The 25,771-nt window shown below is 31.2% G+C and overlaps 4 protein-coding genes across 4 annotated transcripts in view; 2 read left to right on the top strand and 2 right to left on the bottom strand.

Moving 5' to 3' along the window:
* Positions 1-1,443, bottom strand: part of HELRODRAFT_74793 (hypothetical protein) — a gene marked incomplete at both ends in the record, with an annotated part of 26,121 nt that extends 24,678 nt beyond the window's left edge. The window contains 4 exons of the mRNA XM_009015217.1: positions 4-109; positions 263-375; positions 578-721; positions 1,405-1,443. Of these exons, the coding sequence (XP_009013465.1) occupies positions 4-109; positions 263-375; positions 578-721; positions 1,405-1,443 (402 nt within the window). The remainder of the gene's footprint in view (positions 1-3; positions 110-262; positions 376-577; positions 722-1,404) is intronic.
* A 1,015-nt stretch (positions 1,444-2,458) lies between these two features.
* On the bottom strand, positions 2,459-2,904 carry HELRODRAFT_169397 (hypothetical protein; the record flags this gene model as incomplete). Its single annotated transcript, XM_009015216.1, has 2 exons — positions 2,459-2,649; positions 2,718-2,904. The coding sequence occupies 2 exons, from the start codon at positions 2,902-2,904 to the stop codon at positions 2,459-2,461; spliced, it is 378 nt and encodes a 125-aa protein (XP_009013464.1).
* A 4,103-nt stretch (positions 2,905-7,007) lies between these two features.
* Positions 7,008-9,676, top strand: HELRODRAFT_169396 (hypothetical protein; the record flags this gene model as incomplete). Its single annotated transcript, XM_009015215.1, has 5 exons — positions 7,008-7,034; positions 7,270-7,375; positions 9,052-9,242; positions 9,322-9,445; positions 9,516-9,676. The coding sequence occupies 5 exons, from the start codon at positions 7,008-7,010 to the stop codon at positions 9,674-9,676; spliced, it is 609 nt and encodes a 202-aa protein (XP_009013463.1).
* A 10,197-nt stretch (positions 9,677-19,873) lies between these two features.
* On the top strand, positions 19,874-22,536 carry HELRODRAFT_133479 (hypothetical protein; the record flags this gene model as incomplete). The annotated part of the gene is made up of 7 exons (XM_009015214.1): positions 19,874-19,955; positions 20,273-20,356; positions 20,576-20,676; positions 21,150-21,259; positions 21,569-21,731; positions 21,994-22,130; positions 22,446-22,536. Coding segments are annotated over 7 exons (768 nt in total), but the record flags the coding sequence as incomplete, so codon positions are not given.
* Between the last annotated feature and the right edge of the window lie 3,235 nt (positions 22,537-25,771).

Here is a 25,771-nt window from a genome sequence, read left to right as displayed (position 1 = left end):
AACCTTGCCCTCAGCTGTTCCATATATGAGTTGGTTTTCGGGCAGCCAGGCCACACAAGTCACCGCTCCCTTGTGAATGAACTTGTTGCATATTGACTTCGTTTCACCCCTATAAGATTTTTGTTTCCATTAATAAAATAAATCTATTTTTTATCAATGACAACTTCGACCAGACACAGTTGAAATAAATTAAGAAATCAGGTGATGAGTAAGAAACCATCAATTTCATGGAATCCAACAAAAGAGATTTGGAAGATCTAACCAATCATCTCCAATTTTGTAGACGTACAGGATATCATCCGTCTGTCCAACAGCTATTTTAGTGGCATCTGGTGAGAAAGCTATACTTTTTATGACGTAACTCTTTTTGCCAAACTGTAAAACAATCGTCACAAACAAAATGAAGTTTTCATAAAAATGAATATTTTCATCGGAAAAAAATTGGCTTTCCAACTTTTATACAAACAGAAACATAAGTTCATTATGAAATAAAAATAAATTCAGGTGTCATTTTAAAATTTAAAAGTTTGAACTTTCTAAGAAAATATCAATTGATATATTTTTAGATAATTCTCACTTTTGGGTCGCACGGTCGAGTGTTGAACTTGTCTTTCATCTCGCCAAATTCATCAAACAGCAGGATGACTCGATCATAGGTACAGACTGCAAATTTTTTACTGTTCATTGACCAGCACATTGAGCATATTTTTGCTGCACCTTCCTAAATGAAATGAAAAATTTCAAAATAAAAAAAAATCTGTTATATATACTTCAAACTCACAACATAGAAATAAATTGAAATATCTGTGGAGAACCAATTCATTTAAACTATATTGTAAGAAGTTTAAACATGAAATAAAAATTGTTAAAGGCAGCATAACTAAACATGCCCGTTAGGTACTGTAGTATATTCCTTGTTTTAAAAGGCTAAAATTAAAAATGTTTGCCTAAACTAAAACTAAAATACTGATTTTAATGTTAAAAAGAAAATTTTTGAAATTGAATCAGGCATACATCTGTCGTTTATTATCCAAAAATTATTTTCTTTTTATTTAATTATAACTCAGCTTCATTTTAATTAATTTTTATTTTAATTGTGATTATCATTTATATTTATTTTTTAATAGTTTATATAACATAATCTTTAACTCCTAAAAAAAAACTTAAAACCAATTAAAAAGTTTTGATGTGTTTTGTAAATTTTTAGTTATTCAAGACTTCAAGAGATTAATTTAAATTTATTAAAATTTAATAAATAACTTAAATTAAATCAATTAAATTAGTAAATTTAAATTAAACTGAATCTTATTTTATTATAAAATGAATTAAAAATTAAATTATTAAATTGAATTACTAAATTAATTAAAATATAAAAGTAAGTAAATGGTGAAAAAGAAAATTAACTTGTGCTGGTAACAACGTTTTGATATGCTTTAATTGCATTTTTGAATATGTAATTTAAATTAATATAATAAAGAATTGAGAAAAAAATCGTAATAAAAAAACTCAAAACAATTTATTAGCATAGCAACTGGCCATAGCAACATAACAAAACTTTTAAAAGTTATTTGAGGTTTCAAAAATAAGTTTTAGCGCGCTATTTAACGAATCATTCTTTCTTTCTCGTGCCTTTTCCTATCTAGACCATGGTGACCATCGACCTCCACAAAATCCGATCTTCAACACTTCAACACTTTGTAGTAGTTGGAAATGTGGTGGTTTTCAACAAGTGACACGAGGATTTCACGAATATAATTCGTTTTTGACCGCGTCTTTCTTTTGATCGCTGATCATTCGTAGCCTAAAGTTAGCGTTTCTTGTGCCACGATCCTCGACAAAACTACATTGAACATTTAAAATTTCAAACCTGATTTTAGTTCGTGCTCTCATCATAAGAATTCTCAAGAAAAATTTTGTAAGATGACTGACTCAAGTTGATTGTTCGATGTAGTTCACTTTGATAAATCTTCAAGAATTTCGCCGCTGTTATATATCTCATTCAAAATTTTTGCCACTTTCTAAATGCCAAATTCATTAAGGCATTTAATTTCTTCAACAACCATCTTATCTCGGGCCTGGCGCTTTATTTGATTTCATTTTGGAAAAAGCGGCACGAACTTCGAATCAAAATATCTTTGGTCCTTCTACGTCTTTTTTAATAAAAGGCTTTTCACCACGGATACGAATATCATCGAAAAGATCGTTAAACCAGTTGTTGGTAATAATTTGATCATTTGCGATTTGCGACACACCATTCAATCAAATTTTCGAATACAATTAGGTACACCATTAACGAATTTAACGAATACAACTCTATAAATCTCAGCCAAAATTTCTATTTTTTTCAAACATTTTCAAAAATAAATAATCAGTTAGACGGTCTAATTTAAACATTGACAGTTTTCAACAAAATAATAGCATTCAAAGACAGTTTTCCATAATTCTTTTTACAATTCTTCTAGGTAAAGCTGGGGGAATAGCCAAAGATGTTGAGGAAACTTTTTTTGTTTTCCTCATAGCGAGCATTAATATAGCGAGGATTGCTTGATGTCTTGAGCAGGGGAGCAGGAGGCGCAATCCCAATCTTGACTTGATCTTCAAGATGGCAGCCTTTTATCTCATGGTACAATTTCTTGCGGGAGGTTTTCACTTGAAAAACATATAAGTTTTATATTTGTAATATGTTATAATAGTTTTATGTTCGAAAAAATATATACCCTCATCCTTGTCGTAGCTAGTAGCAAATCTTTTGTCAATGTGCATTGTTATGGGCGGTTTAGCACCAATATCGCGATTTTCCAGAGGAGTTTCCCTTAATTCTTTGTGCTCAATAGATTTTCTACTCAAAGACAATACAGAATTCATAAGGCTATTGGGTTTCCGCTCACGCTTTGGTGTAGCCATTATGTTTAAAACAGAAATCATGAAAAAAAGGAAGATGTTATCTAAAAAATCTTACAAAGATGTTACCAGATTTTCTGATGTTGTTTGGTATTGTTCGTTAAACAGATGTTGCCTAGTGAATCTTACGGTATAACGGAAGATGTTAGCGTGCTATATTATATAAGCAAAAACTTATATTGCGAAACTAATGTTGTGAGTTTATATTTTTAAAATGACGCAACCATAGATGTTTTAAATTTATCTTATTTTTTCAGGTTATCCGTTTATTTATATATATAAAGCCATAACCAAGGAACTAGGGGTACCGCAGCCACTCTTTCCAACCAAACGTTTTTAAAAAATAGTTTATGTTAAACATTTCATAACAATTACACAGAATAACAAACAAAAAATAAATAAAATTTATCAAGAAAATTCTGAATCAATTACTACTATAATTGACTTATTCGCCTGTAAAATTGATTAATTCATTAAAAAAACTGGCACATTTTGCTTATAAAACAAAGCGAACACGAACACAACTCGCTTTCATGTATAATTTAATTTAAAAAAAATTCTTCATGAAAAATTGGATTGATCAACAAAATATAAATAAAACGTCATCAATTTCAATAATATGGGAAAATAAATGAGAAAAAGATTGCCTGGCTGTGATGAACGCTGTGAAAACAAACAGAAACTTAATTAAATAGAAGAGAACGTTATCATCGATAACATTCACGGATCACGGATATCCATGAACGTTTACACTGGTTTGCCTATTATATTTATTATTTTATACTATGTATCATATAAGTAGAATAATACAATTATACAATAACTTATTATCGTCAATATACCATATCATGTAAAGATCTAATAATCTTTAGATCTTTGACTTTAACTTTTTTTATTCAATTCAATCGCTATAAGTTTAAATTTGTTTGTTATCAATTTATATTCAATCGCTTTAAGTTTAAATTTTTATATCATTATAATGAAAACGTTGGCCTCTCTCGGTAAGGGAAAACAGTAGGAAGAGGCTTCAGTGGGTTGATGGTTTTTATTCAGAACTCCAAATGAGATGAAAACTCAAAAACTATCAGGGAAGAAGAAAGCAGCAGATATGTTGGCGGCTGTTTAACCCGAGAATCTTTTATCGGCATGTCAAAAGGAGTTACTGGTGTCCGTTCCAAAAATAACTTCTTTCTAGTAAGTTCTACGACGAGTTATCTGAAATGATTTTTTAAATACCAAGATTTGTTAGAAGGCACCTGAATGCAGCTGATATTACTCCCCAAAACCATTTATTGGTAATTGTTTGATGTTTTGCAATTAATAGCTGAATGGGACTTCCTAGGTTATCTTCCAGTATTGTCTCTAAGCCTACACTTATTTCTCACGATCTCTTTGGCTTCTAGTTTTTTTCAACCGAAACTAATACGATGGAAAGAATACGACAGGAGAGGGAATTCCGTTTTAAATTGCTTCAGACTTTTATAAAACATAGGTTGGATGCTTCGTTTTTTATGTATTTATTTTTACATCTATATGGCTAAATTTATTAAAACAAATTAATTTCTATACATTTTATAAATAAATGTTTGTTAATTTAAAAAATCAATCAAATGATGTAAAAAATGTCACGTTTTTTTAGCAACTTTTTGCTCCGTATCTTCCTTGGTTAAGTAGTAGTAAAATACACAATAAACTGCAAGAAACACGGCCAGCACCGTTCCAAAGGCAATCAAAACGTCCTGTATAAAAAAATGATACTCTGATCGACATTTTCAATAAATGTGTCTAATCAATTATGAGTGTTTGAATGTGTGTGTGTAACAACCGCGAGCAGTTGCCTTCAATGTTTTAAAAAAGCTTAAAATATAGTTGTAAAAATGTTGAATGTATTTATAGTGGTAATAGTTATAATTACTTAAAAAGCTTCCTATCCGATATCAGCATTCGGCAAAAACTTTTACATATTTGTTTAATATTTGTGTTTAGTTTAAAAAGCCTTCAAAGTACATAAAAACAAAATAATAAATTACATTCTTAAGAGATTTTTTTCACATTTGAACCAGGGCAACTTGATGCGGGGTGAGATAAGAGCATTTGACTAAAAAAATTGAGTTTCATCTCGCTCATAGGCAATTTTTTCAACAAACTGATCAATAAATCAACCATACCTAATCTTTCAAAAGATTGTTCAGACTGTTCTACCTTTTTTGTCAATTTTAAATTTATTTTTTCCTATAACCAATTCAATGATCTCCCCAATTTATTCTGTAACATCATTTAACTATTTCAGATGGGCTTAAATTTTTCTCATTAGCTTTTCTTCCAACAAATGTATGTTAACTAAACTTTTTTTGACAAATACCACTTTTCCAAAAACTTTCAATTATGAAAACATTTCTTATGCAATGATTATTTTTCTATCAACTGTTGAAGCTGATCACACGATTGCCTATGTACATGAACTGGTTAATCGTTCCAGTTTTTCATATTTTATTTGAATGATGCACTGTCTACATATTTAAAATATCATCTCTGTTTTGCTTTTGATGATCGTCACATGTCATCTTGAACAGCATCTGTAAGACATTTGCATTTGATGAGAGCAAATAAAAATGATTGCAGTTTTATATGTAAACAAAAATAATGGAATCACTCAAACAGGATTTAAAATTGGAGTCACTTTAATGGCTTGATCATGAAGTTAGAAAATTTTACAATAACTGATAACTTTTTTATTAAAGCAAAAAGCAGGTAAAAAATGCTTGAATCAAGTATAACAGTAAATCAGAATTCACTAAATGACTAAACACCAGAAACAAAAAAGGAAGTGTTGCTTTAAAGCCGAAGGTGTGCTTTTATGCTTACCAAATTCTGCATCAAAAGCAAAACTAATTTATTAAACTGCTTGTACAATAAATGAATTTAATAATTTCATCAAATATAATTCTATCCCATTTAACTTTCTTCATTTATGCAAATTCAAAGTTTATAAATGAGATTATTTCTCAAATAATTACTTTGATTCCCAAGGCAGATTGTTTTGAGTCATGATGTCTTTTTATTTCTTTAACAGCCTCTTTATCCTTTTTATAAAGATGTTTGCCTGATGGAAAATAATGTAGTTACATTACAGGTTTATTAAATTCATAATGGTTCAACATCTTTTTGTTTAATCATTTTTCAATAATTTAAAATTTAAATAATAAAAACAAAGCAATATAAAAGACAAAATGTAAGATTTTTGTAGACTAAATAAACTAACCAATTTGCTTTCTGTATTGATCAACAGGTAATGAAGCTGATCTGTCTGAATCTCTTCGACCCATCAAAACTGTTCAAAATTTGGCACTCATGTGAAAGAGTTGTAATCAGTGTCTATTACAACTTACAATAAATAACTGGGATTTTTTAAATTTAAATAATTAATTATTACAATTTTATAATACAATAACTCTAACAATATTTTAAGAATATTTGAAATGAATGAATGAACTGAAAGTCTTTCTTCAGTTCATATTCATTCCATGAAAAAAAATATTTGCATAATTGAAATAATTAATGCTCTGTTTGCAATTTATTAAACTATATTTAATTTCTATTAAAAATTAACCCATGACTTCGCAGCACTGAAATAATTCAACCTCAATAAAAAAAGAACCTGCCATTATTTATCATTTGTTGTCTTGGTGCGTTGTCACTTGGTAACATTAGTTTGATGTTATAATCTGAATGTTGAAATAAATTTAAATATGGAACGTTGAACGGGTTGAACAATTTTGAAGTTCCTATTCCAGGTGTCTACCTGTCTAGGTATTATAAATTTAATTCTATATATATGAGGTCTTACACATATTTTCAAAATTCAGTGAAAAATATTAACATAAACCACAAACAGCGTATATGAGTCAGTGCATACAAAACATGTCATAAGTGGGGATCTTTTTGTCCTATTCGAATCCTGTCACGGCACCCACTGCGAAACAGGACCAGGCACCTGAAACCATTAGACCACCACGCCGCCTGAAATCAAAATAAAGGTGATAAAATTTTTATTTTTCTAATAAATCGTTTTCCTAATAAATTTTTTAGTTGAATATCAGTTTCAAATGTCTCTACTCAGCACTACATCCCAGGTATTTACGCAGGCACGTGTTTCCCCACCAAGTAGCCAAGTGGTTTGGGGGTTTAATCTGTATAAATCCGTTAAAACTACAGTGGTTTTGATTTTGTCAATAGACATGCGTAGACAACTTTTGTATGCGTGACAGAAGTGTGGTTTTAATTCAAACTGTGATCAAAAACAATCACATATCTGATTTGGAAAAAGACGAAATATTCTATCAAACGTAAAGTTTTATTTATATACAGGGTTATATAACATTACCCAAAAATTATATGGTCGATACCGATATAACAATACCTGATTTAATAACAATACCTGGTTTAAAATGCAGCACCGATACTCATTTTAAAAGTTGGCCCAATATTTAGGTATTTTTTACTTTTTAAGCGGTGTTACATAAAAACAACTAATTTTTTTCAAATTTAATACATTCAGTAGTTAATATATAGCATGAAAATGATCTTCATAACGATGAATTGTTTAAATCACCTAAGACAAAGCAAGTGTTTCCTGATTTTAATTCCATTGTTTAAAAAGCTAATTTTTTTTTACCAATGACATTATATCTGACCAAACAACCTAGTTTGGATAGCACCAAACCAGAGGTTCGATGAACATTCTATATAAAGCTTTCACAACGTGACCACCGGTCGGGGTTAATTTTATTCTCGAAGGGGGCGTGAGACTTTATGGGTTGGGGTGAAAGTAGAAGTTGTTGGTTAAAAATGTATGTAATAATAGGAAAACACTGTACAATCATAAAATATAACAACTGTTTGATACAATAATCAAGGTCAACAACGTAGCAATTTATTAACGATTTTTAAAACTAAAGACGGTTGACCATTTTCCGTCAACTTAAAGTTTCTATCAGAAACATGTATTAAAGTAAATAAACCTTATGCCTATAAATAGATACATTTTATTTGTGAATGCACATACGAGCGGCAAGATGGGGTAATGGGTGAGCAACTGCACGGACGACTGGATCCGAATGCAAAAAATAACTCGCGTCAATTAATTAAAAGAGAAAAAAGAAAATGAATAAAACGCATACGCACACTCTTTCACACACTCACACACACACTCACACACACACAAACACACACACACACACACACACATATATATATATATATATATATATATATATATATATATATATATATATATATATATATATATATATATATATATATCACTATTAAATGTTGTTACCATTTCTAGATAAAAATTAATTTCTCACATATACTTTTGCTTGTATCGTTGTTTATCGTACTCAACTTAATAATTGTATGCAATTAAGCTGATTTAAACTGCGTGCGTTTGTGATGTGTGATGATTAGCACGCATTCATAGAATGATCTTCAACCTACCAACGAACGCTCGTACAATCCATAATTACAGTAGACCAATTGAAATCATCCATCAATTATTGCATCCTGTTATCTTAATTACTAAACATCCCACTTATAAAATGGGAACATTATTTGAAACAAGTTGACCCTTTCATTTCAATGCCAACTGTTTATGTTTGTTATCACCTTAATGGAAATATTTTTATAGAATTGTTATGAGTATTATGTTTGTTGCTATTTTTTTGATTGTATTGTGCTCTTCTTCACAACCAGCATTAAGTAAGTTTATTAGTTTACATTTTACTTTATAAACGTTTAAAATTTTACAATTTTCAAATGTGATTTTTGTGCCGCTCACCCTCGTTCATTGATTGTTGTATGACTTATCATTTTTCCTTATTCGTTTTTTACATCATTCACATTGTAACGCAATAAAATAGCAATAGCATATGATCATACTCAAATCAAGTAGAAAGATTAAGCAATTTAAGGCACTACCTCGCTAACTCGCCACAGTTTTGTTCAAATTTTATCAAATGTAATTAAAAGACAGAATTATGGGACTGAATAGAGCTCGTTTCATTCATGTTGTTCAACATTTAACCTAAGTTTTATAATATTTCTTATTCGTCTTGCTTCTATTTGTTCAGAATTTCAAAAACATTTCAGGTACGTATGTCGACAAACGTTGCGTCATCAACCATGTTGATTTGGTGGCCAAGAACGTCGTGAACGTGGAACTGAAAATTTTACCCGGCAGCGATGAAGCAACTTGTGTAGTTTCTTTGACATCGGAAGCAAACTGTGAGCTGGAAAACTTTGCAAACGCATCGATTTCTATCACAGGCAGAGAAGAGCAGGTTGGAAACAATAACATTTCCAAATTCATTTCAGTTAATATTTTAAAAGTTAGATTGCAAATATTTAATGCTGTAACAGATTTCAACAAGTTTGTGGTTCAACGAATCGAGCTTAGATGTCGCCTCAATCAAGGTGTGCGTGCAGACCGAATGTCACTCCAGTCGTTCAAGATACAGTTATAAAGAAATTTATTTTCTTCCAAGTATGTCAAATATTTAGCCAACATCCAATTTGAGTTGATGGCGCTGAAACAATTACAATAATTTTTTCAGCTGGAGTACCGCCTGTTATAAAAGTCTGTGAAGTTCAAAATCACTTAACGCTAATAGAAAGTAAAAATTTTGAAGGCGAGAATGTGTACCCGATTGGTGTGACTCACACGGATGTGCACATGAGCTGCTCCTTCGAACGCGATCCTGGACGTACCAAGTAGGATCGGATCAACCTGTTTTTCATCTTATTAGTTTTTATGATTTTTAATATTTTCAAAGGTTATATTGATAAATTGTTTGCAAAAAATTGTTCTACTGTTAAAAAAATTACGTACCACGTTGTGAATACATGTGAAAAATTATGGCGATATGAAATAAAATGAGATTATTGTGAATAATGCTCGTCTTAATGTGCTAATAAACTTAGTTGCATGCTGGCCACTAATTATATCTTGACTACAAAAACTCTTATTTGAATTGGATCAAATTTCATACTCAACAATTAATCGTTTTTGCCGTTCATTAATCTCAAATTATAATTTAAAATAGTATAAAAACAACAAGCAGTGGCGGATCCAAAACAATACGATGGCGATGGAATTCAAAATTGAAAGTTCATGACCTTTCTTGCTAATTCCTATTTATATATTACACAGAATCTTTTATTTTTGCATCTCCCAACCTTTCTGGATTTGCCACTGTCTCTCTCTACTGAAAATTTTTATCCGATTGAATGGTTTCTATGCATTATAAAGTTGTTTTTAGATGATAGTGGCTGAGCTTACTCAATGATGGAATTTTTTATGGAAAATGAAACGCAAAGAATTGTTTCAAAGAATTAATTGTTTCAAATATTCAATTGGTTGAAATCATTGGACGATTCATTAATAATTTGAAAATGAGAAATTCTCACCTTTAAAATGTTTAGAATTCTCCCTGTAACGGCTGTTGATGCACAAAATATTTTTCATAATTTTGTCATTATGAACTTGATCCAATAAATAACATTTACATTTCTATATTTATATGTTGAACATATAATAGACTTGAAATAAGACACGCATATGTATCTATGAATATATTTATATGTACAGACACACGCGTTTTTTTGTGTTTGTTTATAGAATAATTCCAAAATACCTGGTGTTTGAAGGCTTATTGTTAGCCGAAGAATAAAGATGTTGTTTTTTTTTTAATTTTTTTTATATAGAAAATTTTTCTGTCGTCATGTGATTTTATATCATTTAATTTAATCCCTTTTGCGTTTACTTATTTCAACTTATCAAGTTATATAACATGACACATTAATATTCTTCAATCAAAAAATATTGGCTGATGTTAAGGATTATTTACAATTATTTAAAAATTTGATGTGACTTTAGTACTTGTCCTTCAAGATTTTTAAAAAAATGTTTTACAGAGTGACTTGGTGCAGGAACCTGGATAATGACTGCGAAGTAACCACAGTGGAGAATCTGAGAAAATTTTCATTGCAAATAAAACTTTCCATCCCTCCGACAGCTGAAAGGTTTTACAATGGAACGTTCTACGCCTACTTCGAAAACGAGTTTGGCGTTACAAGGAGCCACAACGTAACGGTCAAAATGACCGGTCGATTAATTTATTTTGGTTCACTCTAAATTTATGTTTTTACGATTAATAATTAAGTTAATTTTATTTTATCTTGTGTTATTATCAGCATTTATTATTATCACTCATTATCACCTGTTACATTATGTACTACTAATTTTATCAACTTGAAATCATCTTCTGCAAATATTTTGATTCCAGATGGCAATTCAGAGTTTAATCAAAATATTAATGTTTGTAATAATTTACCACAAAATCAAATTTTATAGCAAATGATATGAGCAAAATAATAACAAATTTAAAAGTATTTTCAAATTACGATGGTTCTTAGATTTAATTAAAAATTAAACTGGCTGGTTATTGCTTCATACTTGCTGTAATTATGCTAACTTGTTTCAACTAACTTGAAAATGACATTCACACCAGGAAAACGTGTTACATTTCAATTTCAGAGTACCCAAAAGAAGTCAGTTATTACAGTTTTGTGAAAAATGTAGGCGAACATGTTGTGATGCCGTGCGTGCCGAACGTCTACTGGCCGTACCTGGATGAGTTTGAGTATTTGTTTTGGGAAGAGGAGGGCTGGCATGATAGAATCACCAACAACAGACACCTTTATCCAAATTCCTTATTTACCAACAAAGGTTAATTATACTCATTTCATTGTTACACAGATGGTACAAATATCTGTTATTGTTTCAGATGTTTCATCATTTGTCGTTAATCTTTGTCAATGTTTCTCACTCAACACGAAGCACTGATTCTACAAAATATGTTTCAAAGCGAAAAATTGTATGTATCTGTAAGCTTACCACATTGAAACAATTTGAACGTTATTTTGAGCGTGAAGTAATTTAAAAATTATGTAACACCATTGCTATCGAGTATTGTTTACCATTTTATAAAAAAAATAGTTCTTTGTAGATCCTTTAAATTTTTTTATATTGAACAATAAATGTTAAATAAATTAACTTAAGCAATTTAATAATTAAAAGGATATCTGGTACTTTTTAACCTGACGGTGCATCATACAAAAAGATACCGTTGCATAACCAGAAGATTACATGAATTTGAAAAGGATGTCGTCCACAGCATAATCAATCTCACCGTCCTTGACGATGGTTCTTTGACATTTCAACATCACATAAAAAAACAATTTTCATAATTTTATTGAATACTACGTTTTATTGAATAGTATCTGACGTATGCTTGCAATAATTACAATCTATAATGAATAACATTCTATAGCAATCTGATTTGCGATTAATGGTATTTGTGAACTTCCATCTGAAGGCAAACCGCTACAAAACATTCCGATGACAGAATTGAAGAATGTTTCTTTCGATACGGTCCAGGTGGCCAGTTCATATCCAGGTGAACTAAACTGTCCTTTCTATGGCAGGTAGACAAATGATTAATGTGCATTAACTAGTTAGTAACTTGACCACTTTCTTGCTGAGGTATGAGTTTTAGTTTAAAATAATTTCAATTATCAAGTAATTTTAAAGTTTATAAAGCCTTATTTTGAAAAATTACATTAATTTTCTTTAACAACCGATGAACACAGACCAATGCCAACTATAAAATGGTACGACGATGTAACAGGCAAGGAGCTCTTCACTGACCACCATCGAGACCTCCTAGTCGACAACATGGTCATGAAAATCTTTCGCGGAAAGAACGATTCTGTGAGATGCGAGGCCCATGACGAGCATGGACGCGTAGAAATAAAACATTTCAGGCAAATTGGCCACGGTGGGTCACATGTTATGTTTGTAATTTATAATTCTGATTTGTAACTATCTACTTAGCAAAATTTCTATCATAGCGTAAACAATTGAGAAACTAATTTATAACAGAATTAATTTTGTCCGCTTCACCATTTTTACAAAAAACCAATCATTTTATAAATATTGTTTTCAACTTGCAAAAATTCAGAAATTGTTTGATTTGTGCAAGGAGTTGGTGTTGCATTATTGTTTTGAAAGTGACGAATTAATGCTGAAGCCGTGGATATTTTCAATATAATGTACAAATACAATGTACAAATATAATGTACAAATATAACGTACAATTCCCCTCAAAACGACCGCAGTCTCGCCGGTCATATATCGAATGCCGCCGTACGTGCTTGCAAGCGTTGGTGATGACGTGACGGTGCCGTGCGAGTACCAGGCCCACAACCCAACCATCAGGTGGTATGTCAATGCACGCCAAATTTTCAACGAAGTTGGTAAGTATTTTTAACTTTAATAGTTCCATACATTAAATGTCTTTTTACCAAAAAATATGCCAATAATTGTGCTATATCTAAAAAATTAAAACACAAAATATAACGACTGTTTGGCGACATATGTAATAAACAAATCAAATGTTTGCATTTAAGAGAGCTTGAACAGTTGGATCAACAGAGAGAACATCACAGAGTTACTGATGAAGTCAGTGACGCTGAAGAGTTCAGGTTCAATAATGTGTTACGTAACGAATGTTTGGTGGGAGGCTTCTGTCAGATACACCTACATTACTGTCTATGGTCAGTTTCTTCATTATATCTTGTCGCATCTTCTATCATTAGCAGACTCATAAAATTTTAATGAAATTTATTTAGAGTGAGTATAATCAAAATAAAAAATGTTGAAAAATTAAACTTTATCAATTGGCGTACTTATTTTACAGAAAGGACATTCATCTCGTCCATTGAGAAGGTGATGCTCACTTTGGACAACAGATACGAAAAGTTGCACCTGCAGCGGCGTGAACAGATGCAGACGATTTACGAACCCTACCAGGAGCAGAGCATCGGACTGCTGAAACTGACCTGCAATGCAATCACCGACCAGAGAACGCCAATCAGAATCATGTGGTTCGTCAACGAGAAAGTAATCCCGCAAGGCGAGTACATCAACATCAACGACAACATGGACAGGCGTGAAACGGTGGATGAGAATTTGGAGTCCCCATCGTTGGATTGCGATATCTCGGCAATAGCCAAAGACGCACTGACCATCCAATGCTCGCACATATCAGCAGCCAAGGTTAACATAACATGCCTGGCAACAAACGACCTTTCAACCGCCTACGTTAACTACATTTTTACTCCAAATAACAATGAATCAAACTCCAAAAAATATTTATCAAGTGAGATTTTTGATTATAACAATGTCAACAAAGTCCGACTTTAAATTTGTAATTGTATATTTAGCTTTACCGAAAAAATGAAAAAAAATAATAAGACTTAATTTTGACTGTTAAATCAAATGTTCAATGTTATATTGGTGGATTATTTGTGTTATTTTTGTCCCTCAGACAACGATCTTTTGAAGGAGACATCTATTGGCAAGTTATTTATTTTATTTAGTCTTTACGTATATGCATGTATGTGTGCATACATGCATATACGTCATATACATACATATGTGTTCATTCATTTGTTAAATCATTCATTCATTTATTCATTCATTCATTCATTTATTCATTCATTCATTCATTTATTCATTTACTTATTTATTTATGTTAATTGTTTAACAAAATTTAAATTTTTGCACTTTCGATGAGAAAATATCTAAAGCATCATGAAATATTTTTTTATTCATTTTCGTTAGACATTTTTTTGTTAATTTTATAATTTAATGAATTTGTTAACATTGTGAAAACGTTGTTGAATTTTTAACAATTTTACTTTTCATACGTTCGTTAATGAAAAAAAATTTAATCGTCTCGTTTGTACCTGGAAGATGGCCAGCCGGACGGTGGTTCACTGCTGAGGAACGCCATGCACAGTAAGTACTTTTCCATCTTCGAATGTATGATTGTCATTCAATTTTATAACTTTACGACAAATTGATAGATAGCATCCCGATCTTTGCACATAATTTGAATTTGCTAGGGTGATAGTTTTTTTTTAAAAGATACCTTAGCAACAATTTTTTACAGAGGAAAACATGATTGAAGGTGTACAGGTCGTAAAAATATTTGGCTCCAGTGATCATCAGATAATGATGTTTGAAGCAGTTGTTTAACATGAAACCAAAACAGTATCACAATAAAGACGATACGGCTATTACAAAGCAGACTATGACAAAATCAGAAGGAAAATCAAAAATATAAACTATAAAGATAGACTGGCAGGCCTTAATGTACAGAAAAAATGGACGCAGTTTTTGTCATGTATGAACGAGGTTATGGAAAAAAAATGCCAATCCACAGAAAAAACAACAAAAAGTAAAGAAAGCCAGGAGGGATAAAAACAAAGCCTTGAAAAATACACGTAAAGAGACTTTACTAGGAAAAACGCTTAAAGTCTAATAAACAAGGCTAAAAAAAATATGTGGAAAAATGAAACGTGACAAACAAGACAAACAAAAAAGTTCTTAAAGAATACAAAGTTAAAATTAGTCAGAACATAAAAAGAAATAACAAAAGTTTTTACAACTACAGGAAGAGCAAGCAAAATAGGAAAACGATGGCTGGACCGCTAAAGAACGACCAAGGCGACATCATTGTCACAGATGACATAGTAACTGCGGAAATACTTAATAAATACTTTGGATCTGTATTGGAAAAAAAACACGAAATGCATTCCAGACCCGATAATACTGTTGAAAGAAAACCAAGAACAGATACTCAGTGTGGATATTGCTGAGAAAAAGATGCTCGAATCTCTGAAGGAAGACAAAACTCCTGGATTAGACAAACTACACTTAAAATTTCTAAAAATAGTGAGAAATTAAATTAATAAAACAGCACTAACTGAAATATTTATAAAATCAATCCAAACAAGTGAAATACCAAGAAACTGGAAAGATGCCATTGTCACACCATTATTCAAGAACCGGGGCAGGTGCAACACCAGCAACTACAGACCAGTCAGCTTAACATGTATATTATGCAAAATTTTAGAAAAAATTGGGAAAAGCAACTTAGTTAATTATTTGGCAAACTACAAAATAATAGGAAACAGCCAGCAAGGATTCATGGAAAAACGTTCTTGTTTGTCCAATCCTTTGGATTTCGTCAAGGAGGTACACGACAATGTAGGCTGTGAGATTATTTGGACTTCGCAAAAGCACTTGATAAAGTGCCACATAAACGACCCGTCAAAAAATTACAGGCATGTGAGATATCTTGAAATTTTCTTGAAATTATCTTGAAATATCTTGATTACTAACTGGCTGAAGAACAGAAGACAACAAGTGCGGATCAAGGGCAAAAAAGTGAAGTTTCTCAAGGTTCGGTGCTGGGCCCTCTACTATTTGTTATCTACATTAATAATATCGACTCTGGCATAATGTCAAAGATATCAAAATTTGCGGACGACTCGAAGCTGCGTGCAAGGGTCAAGAACGAAGAAGATGCTGAAGTACTAAGACAAGATTTGACATAGACAAATATAGAATTATGCACATGGGAAGAATGAACAAAGGTTTTCAATATCAACTGGACAGGAAGGACCTTCGATCTACAGAGGAAGAAAAGGATCTAGGAATCACAATTCATAAAAGCACGAAAACACCAAAACAATATACTTTGGCAGCAGCCAAAGCAAATCAAATACTTGGATGTATTAGAAGAACGGTGGTGAGCAGAGAGAAGTCGATCGTTATAAACTTGTATAAAACATTAGTTCGCCCTCATATCGAGTACTGTTCACAGGTTTGGAGTCCGGATCTGCAAAAGGACAAAGACAATCTTGAACGAGTACAGCGTAGAGCAACAGAGATGATCGAAAGTGTTGGAAAACTTGAATATAGGGATAGACTGAAAGAATGCGGATTAACCACACTAGAAAGAAGAAAATACAAAGAAGATCTGATTCAGACACATAAGTTAATAACTGGAAAAGAAGAAACATCGTTCACTAGGTTCTTTCAACTAGAAAAAAGGAAAGGATTAAGAGGTCACAGATTCAAGCTCTTCAAAAGACAGAAAATCTAATAAAGCAAAAATTCTTCAGCAGCAGGGTGGTAAACGCCTGGAACGAGCTGAGGGATAAAATTGTCTCAGTGGATTAAATCAACAACTTTAAAATCAAGCTAGGAGAACTAGGATACTAGGACGTTTATTTTGGGGTGGTTCTTATACAGATGCTGGTCTACTGAACCATTTCAAATTTTGTTATTATTATTATTGTTATTAAATGTATTATATATATATATATATATATATATATATATATATATATATATATGCAAATGTTAAAAAGTTATAATACTTCTTGACATACTACATTTTTTTGGCATTTTTAATTTTTTCGCTTGTTGAATCAGCTTAAAAGCTGAAGTTTCCCAAAAATTTTCTTAATTTTCTAAATTTCCCGGACACACGATTTTCTACTTCGCAAATTTAAATGAAGATAAATTTTAATAAACACTGCTTAAGAAGTTCAGTTGACACAATTCGGCAAACTTTCAATGTTATCGTTGAATGTATAAAAAAAAATAATTATCCGGTAAAAAATTGTCACTAAAATAGTGCACGTTGATTGCAAAATTTGTTGAAATACTGATAATTCGAAACGGCTGGAAATTCTAACGCGTTAATGTTTGAAAGAATTAAACATTGAAATTTGAACGAATGTAATAAATGATAATGACTGTGACGAAGAAGATGGAATGGACGATTACGAGAAGGATTTTTATGGAGATGACAAAGAGTTTTCAAAAAAATTTAACGAATTGTCAGGTGCGATGATCGAAAAAGTAATTTTGCAAAATAAAATTGAAAAACAATATTTTTGCAAAATGTTCGAAAAATTGAAAAGTTTTGTTTTACTCTGTTAAAAAAATATTTTCTCATCAAAACATCGATTTAAATTTCAAATTTACTTGAATTTTTATGGATAACTTTTTTAACCAAGTATTAACCAATTTTCAGATCTGAAAGCTCTGAAGAAACTTTATCGAACAGTTAAAACTGAATTAAAATCAATGTTAAACATAACGAACAACTTGCTTAAGCAATTTAAAAACGTTTAATTCTATTCGCATGGGAATGTGAAAACTACAAAATGAACAGGAATATCTGAAACATTTTCGCATTGGATTAAATAAAAATAACTCAGTTGAAAAAATTATGTACGTTGAATCGTTCATTGGTGTGATGATTTGCTGAGAATAAAACACTGAATAAATTTTATATTTTTGAAATGCTTCCAAATTTGATCAAAATAAAAAAAATCTTTTGAATGTTGCACGGAAAAACGGAGAACGTATTTAACATTGAACCCTATCATAAATGTTGCGATCGTAAAGAGACATCTTCTTCGACCTCAGGCGTAAAATTAACTTGCATTGTACATCTTTATTACTTAAAATATCTGTTATTAATCTTTTTTGAATCAGAAAAAGTATATTTTATACTTTTCGTCAACTGATTTTGCTTATTAATTTATGTAATACCGCAACACGACCATGATTTTTCCAATTTAGTTTGAAAATAAAATGTTATCTCTGTTGTAATCTTACATTATAATTTTAAAATTTAAAATAGTTGTGAAATTAATTTTCAGGGGATAACTGGTGGGGCATGCTGTTGGTTGCAGTGGGCGGAGTTGTCTTTTTCGTACTTCTCGCGCTGCTGTTCGTGGGCGTTATGAAGTTGCGCAAATCTAGACGAAGTAAATCCCACAAGATTCAACAGATTGCTAATCCGATTATCAAAGGATTGAATGCCGAAGGTTAAGATTTTTCAATATCTAATCCTTTTGAAATGTACCCAAGAAATAAATAACAGATTATAAGTACATGTTTGCCATGAATGACCAGACAAAAACATTTCCAATAAATCAATCAATTCACTCAAACTTATTTTTGCTTAAAATTAATTTAGAAAATTTCATCGAATGTATATTAAGCAATTCTAACTCGTTCGGTTCGATTTACAGTTTGTTTTTTCATAACGAAACAGAAAAAGTCTTGAGCCGGTATTGCTAGCCTCCAAGTAATAATTGTGCAAGAAATTGTAAGCAGGAAAAGTTAACTTAAACGATAATCTCTGCCCCATTCACAAACTTAAAAATATATTATTAAAAACTGTTATTAGAAGCTGTTATAAACATAGGCACGGGACGGTACACGGTTTAATATATCGGTCAAAAACTTAAGTTCAAATTACAATGCATCACCAATGCAAAAGTTCTGTCATTAATCTAGCGATCTGTTGAAAATATTCTCAGTTCGAAATTGCCAGAACAAACACTCTTAAGTTTAAATTTAAAAAAAAAATTATTAATGGGCAATATCAGTTTTGATAAATACTCTAAATATTTTTTTTAAATTCCGGAAAGGAAACAACAGTAGCACAAATTGTTATTTTATAACGCATTAAAACTGCTCGAAAAAGCCGTAGAACTTTAAATGACATCGTACAACATGGATAAAGAGCAAATGTGTTGTCTACTTTTTGTCAGCGTCATCATGCATTTGCAGATAACACAGACACTTCATCACTGATGTCCGAAACACCGGCATACCCCATGGTCTCTCGCTCCCTTAAGAAGGACCTCATCAACGTCATCAGCTCTCTCCTGGTGCCCAGGACCAGTCTCGAGTTGAAGAAATGCATTGGAAACGGTGAATAATAGGCTATATTTTTTATTTGCTAATTGTTTTAATACTGTAATCCATTATTTCATTGATGAAATATAGATTAATATTTATTTGTAAAATGTTTAATTTAGATAGAAGAATGATGATATTAGAATATTAACCACTCCTGTAAGAGTAGTAATATTAAATTTAACAGATATTAGCAGTAAAAGTAGATGTAAGCGATGTAATTGTTCTCTTTTTCATCACGATTGACAATCATTCTTGAAATCACAACGCACAGGTCACTTTGGACGAGTTTATCTGGCCACGTTGATGCATGGCAACCAGTCGGCTGAAATTGTGGCTGTGAAGACTATGAAATGTCAGATCTTCATCTAATATTTAACTGAAATAACGAGAATTTTTTATTCAAATTTTACACACAACTTTGGAATGTATTTCAACATTTTAAACCGATTTTTTAAAGTTTTTGAACAAATTATGTTTTTAATAAACCTTCATGCAAACACATTTTAATCTCAATCGCAACCAATAATCTCACATTTAATTTATTGATTAATAAACCTTTTTATCAGAGTAACAATCTTTGCTACAATCATTTCTCAAAAATATGTCAACTCATAACAAACAACAGCAACTACTCTTCATAACTCTTTCAACTATAATGCAACTATTCAGACAAAGCTGAGGAATGCGAAATGGTGGAGTTGTTCTTGAAAGAGGCAGTTCTTATGAAGGACTTCCAACACCCGCACGTGCTTGGTAGGTTCCAGCGCTGGTCCTTTGTATCATGAATCCATTGCCGCTTAAGTTGTTCATTTTCATAATCAACAAATTTTTTGTCCGAATTTGTGTTTACAATTTTCAATTTTGTTTTTACATCAGTAGAATTAATTTAATATTTAGAATGCAAATATGCATAGGCATGAATGGATAATGAAATGAAACAAAAAGCATTCAACTCTAATTAAATTAACACAGGTATAAAAGGCATAACATTCGCCGATGACTCCACGCCAATGGTCATTCTTCCTTTCATGGCCAACGGAGATCTAAGAAATTACATTCTCAACCCAGAACTGGTAAGTGGCTACATCTTTCTTCATTAACATCTTATGTTGTAAATTGGTTAAAAATCGAGTTTGGTGACAAATTTAACGTTCCTCTGACTCATAAAAATGTATATTATGATTAAATTAAAATGACATGAATTTCGTATGCAACTTTTATGTTGTTTGACGAAAATTATTGTAAGTGTAAACGTATGCACGATTATTAGTAATGTCCCGTTCTGTTAATAAAAACATTGTAAGTTTAAAGAGAAAAATTTCTGTGATAAAAAGGGTTACAAGACTGTCAAATTCAAAAAGTCTAGTTTAATTTAATTTTTTAATACCTTAAGTCAGGTTATCAGTAATAATAGAACACAAGAATTAAAGATTTAAACGTCATTTTGGCTTTTGGATGAAACTGCCAATATGGCATTAAATTAAAAATATTATTCAAATGAGTAAAAATTTTTAACTTAAGACAAAACATTTTACACATTTGGCAGAACATAACGATACTGAACCTGCTGATGATGGGGATGCAGGTGGCACACGGCATGGCCTACCTATCGAGTCACCACTTTGTCCATCGAGATCTGGCTGCCAGGAATTGCATGTAATCATGATTATGAATGTCCTGTTGCTTAAGATGAGATCATTAATGATAATTATTATTATCATGATAATAATAATTTTAGTAATTTTAGTTTTAGTAATTTCTAATCATTCTTTCCAATCGTTACAACAAAAATTCACTAACTTGTTTAACCACAATGAGCAGCAATTGTAACATAAAATAAATAGTACTATACATTAAGAGATGTACTAATTCGACAAAAACAACAACGAATATAATAATAATAAAAATATTGCTATCAAAAATATTAGTAATAATAATAATAATAAACGTGTTGAATCACCGAAGGGTGAATAACTCTGGAGTGGTGAAGATAGCTGACTTTGGCATGTCGAGGCAGTTGATAAGTTGTGAGTACTACAGGGTGAAACATGGCAAAGATCCCTTTCCAGTCAGATGGATGGCTCCCGAGTGCCTTGAAGCCAAAATATTCACCACAAAAAGTGACGTGGTTCGTTTTTTGGCTTCCACGTTGATTGCTTACAAACCAGCATTTCTTACCTTTTACATTCGTACATTTCTTACATTCAGTACCTTTTCATTTTTGTACTCTTGATGCTTGTATGAACTTTTTCATCTACAAGTTTCTTTTCTTTCCAGTCGCATTTTTTAATCAATTTATTATAATTATGTTTGGCTTAGAAAAAGGAAATAATTTTATGAAAATATTCTTATCTGAATTTTTGGATTTAAATTTTTGAAACGAACGACAGTGGGCGTATGGGGTGTTGCTGTGGGAGTTGATGACCAGAGGAGCTGTTCCATACGCGGAGGTTGAAAACTGGCAGGTGGCAGGCCTCATTCAGAGTGGGGAACTCCTCAAACAACCACCCTTCTGTCCCGATGTTGTGTTAGTTCTGCGGCTGAGTGGTTTGCAAACGAATGATGTTGATACCATGCATCAGTGCAGTGACGCCGAGAATTTAAGATTTTTAAAGTCGATTGACTATGAAGATTATTCATAACAATAGAAAATATTGTTTAATTAAAAGTTCATCAACAACATAATTATTAAACTGATAGATGAAAAGTCTACCCAAAATTTTAATTATAATTTAATTATGATTTTGATATTCTAATTATAATAGGTCGCACTTGCAAAGTTAATAACTTTTCGAACGTTGCCATTTCATTTAACGGCCTATAGCAATTCTTTTTCATGAAGGTACGCAATAATGATGAAGTGCTGGACACAGGATGCCCAGGAACGCCCGACATTCGATCAGATCATTTCAGACGTCAACTCTGTGGTCAGTTTGGTGAACCCGGAGATGAACAGACAAAATCAGGTGGACGAGCAGCAAGAACCAGTTGTCTACACAAATGTTCGCAGGAAGGATTCAACTGGCAGCAGGAGAAAGCGAGGTTCAAGCGAGGGAAAATGAAATTAAAATGCCAGCATAAGAGAGGCATTATTTCTAAATTTGTGGAAAGAAAAACGGAATTTCTAAAGAAAGTTTAGGTTTTAAAAAAAATTTAAATTGAATTAAAAACTACAAAACTTATCTGATCATTAATGTTCAAGTTTGATAGTATATACGAAGTATATAACCTACTAGTGGCATTATGTTCACGCTGTTAAATTAATTATATATTTTTTTATTGAAGTTAAAAAATTATTTTATATCGGCTAAAAAAATTATGTATTTTTTTTAGCCGTTAATGTGCCGATGTGTTCACTTTTACTTTTTCGAATATCCTGGCGCTGAAGTGGAGCGTACATTGCAAGTACAATATTTCTATGGAAGTGGCGGCAATATTTTTTCAATAACTTTCAATAATGCCGTCAAAGTATTATGTACGTAGAAACTTTTTAAATTTGCCATTTTTTGTGTGTGAATGAAGTTTTAATCGTGAGGTTGGGCAACTTGCGCGACTTTACTTTCATCCGTGAACATTTTATATTATTTGTTCCGCACTGTCATTTTGTGAAATAAGCAACCTCATTCATTCTTGCGCTAATGAGATACACACGCACACACACACACACATATATATATATATAGTTAATTGTTTTGATGATTTTTTAATGTATAAGCTTTAAAAACTTTTATTTATTTCAAGTTTCACGCGTACTGTACAATGATAAAATAATTCCAAGTAGAGGCAGCAAATGCTATATTATAATTTAATTGATGTTTTCAATTTTTTAATTAATTAAAGTGTCGTTAAAATGTTGTCAGATTTATTTTAATTTGATAAAATTTTATTTATTATATATAATTTGCCATTGTACACGAGCTAATTATTATTAATGAAAAATTAACAGCAGTGAGGAAGTAATGTAACGATAAGTGATCGTGATATATTTTATTGATTGATTCATCTTTTTGTGAGGAAACTTTTCCATTTTTCCATTTTTTTTTCAATTTTTTTCCGTTAAAATTTGCAATTTATTTGCATTTGCAAGATTACATTATTCAATTCACTTTAAACATAAATTTTTTTTAATGACTTTCCACAGTACCTTCGTGCCCAACGTTTCACTTTATATCAAGTTTTTGTATAGTACATTTTTAATACATTATATTTGATCTTTGTACATTTCGCATTATTTTTTTATTTTGTATTGCTCAAACCTAATGTGCTTTTCATCGCTCGACCGATGTCTGTGCTTCAACCAGATTCATTCATCGCACGTCCAATCAGGGTACAATATTGTCAGGTGTCTTGAATAAATTATGTAATGTTTTGTTTTAAATATTTTAAATTTATATTTTTTTTATTTTTTATTGCTGACTTTAAAATGTTGAAAACAAGGATTGAAGTGGAATGATGATGACGATGATGATGATAGCAAGGATGATGATGGTGATGATGGTAACAATGATGATGACGACGATGATGAAAATGATGATGATGGTGATAACAAAACAACACAACGAAATAAAGATTGTATGATGCTCTAGACACTACACCAACACACATGTTAATTATTTTCTCATCATTAACTCAATTAACTCACATCTCTTTTTTGAATGCCCTCAAGTCCACGTTTCACACCTTTGCCGACCCACTTTGCATTCAAACCCAGTAACTGAGAGTTGACTTTTTAACCATCATACCGTGTCGTTGCCCAATTATACAAACAGTGGAGGTCTGTTGATAGGAAAACTTTGAGACTTGGCTTAACAACTTCATTTGTTTTCAAATGTATCACTTTAAAGCAAAAAGTTTAATTGTTAGTTATGAGGAGATCAGACTGACCACAGAGGTTAAAAAATACTTCATTTAACTATTCTATTTTTCAAAAAATCTTTCAAAATGTAAATAAAATATGACGTAAAGATGTATTGTAAAACACATGTCAGGCTATCTGACGTAAAACATCTCACCACCCACCTTACTAAGATAAAAAAAAGTTCAACCAACCAAAAATTTTTCCCCTGTCTCATTTGTTATCTATTACAACCAAACGACACCTCTGGATATCATATGGATATTTCTATATGAATATGACTACAAATGACTCCAAAGCAACTCTATGAAAACTACTTCACTTGTCTGGACGTTTAAAAATTTAAATGGTATTTTTTAACAGTTTGCAACAATTTTTGTGTTTTGGCACCCTGATTGAAGTGTTCAGTTACAATATCCAAAAATTTAGATCTCGTTTCAACTATATAATTCAGACGAAGTTTAATAAAAACACCTACCTGGAAGAAAAATCTTGATCATTGGTCAATACAATAAATAATTATTATTTACAACAACTTGTTAACTCGCTAAATTAAAAATTTCAAACAATTTCAGATTTAATTCAGTTCCTACCTATATATATATATATATATATATATATATATATATATATATATATATATATATATATATATATATATATATATATATATATATATGCTCCTTACGCCAATAAGAATTCTAGGAATAGTTACAATGATGATAATGATGACAATTAAGATGTTAATGATGGTGATGACGCTGAAATGATGATGAAAATGAAGACGACGTTGATGGTGATGACGATGAGATGATGATGAAGAAAATGATAACGCTGAGATGATGATGACGATAAGGACGATGAGGATGGAGATATCTATGCAACAGCGAAAGATTGGCGGTTAATTTTTCGAGCCACTGATCTGAATCTCCATTCATGTTTTTCTAGTTATTTCTCCTTTCTTATGAGCTTGTTCTTATCCCGATGTATATGAATGACTTAAATATCACTGCCTGTTTTCACTTTCAGTTTTTTATTCATCTTGTTGTTTCATTTGTCTTGTTGTTTATTATCATTGTAGCACCATTCAGAGTGCTCTGCATGACGAAAATGCATCGACTTGGGACTCAACACTCAACAGATATGAATAATTAGAAACAAAACCCAACACCAAATTTGTTGGTTTGCATTAAAATTGTGGTTTTTCATAAAATAAATATCTACACATCTTTCAATAACTCTTAAATTTTTTGAAACAAAACATATATAAACTCAAATCACATTACATGGCATTAATTTTTAATTACACACAC

The sequence above is a fragment of the Helobdella robusta genome (genome assembly GCF_000326865.2).
Source record: "Helobdella robusta unplaced genomic scaffold HELROscaffold_15, whole genome shotgun sequence".
Classification (NCBI taxonomy): domain Eukaryota; kingdom Metazoa; phylum Annelida; class Clitellata; order Rhynchobdellida; family Glossiphoniidae; genus Helobdella; species Helobdella robusta.
This window is presented reverse-complemented; position numbering and strand designations above follow the sequence as displayed.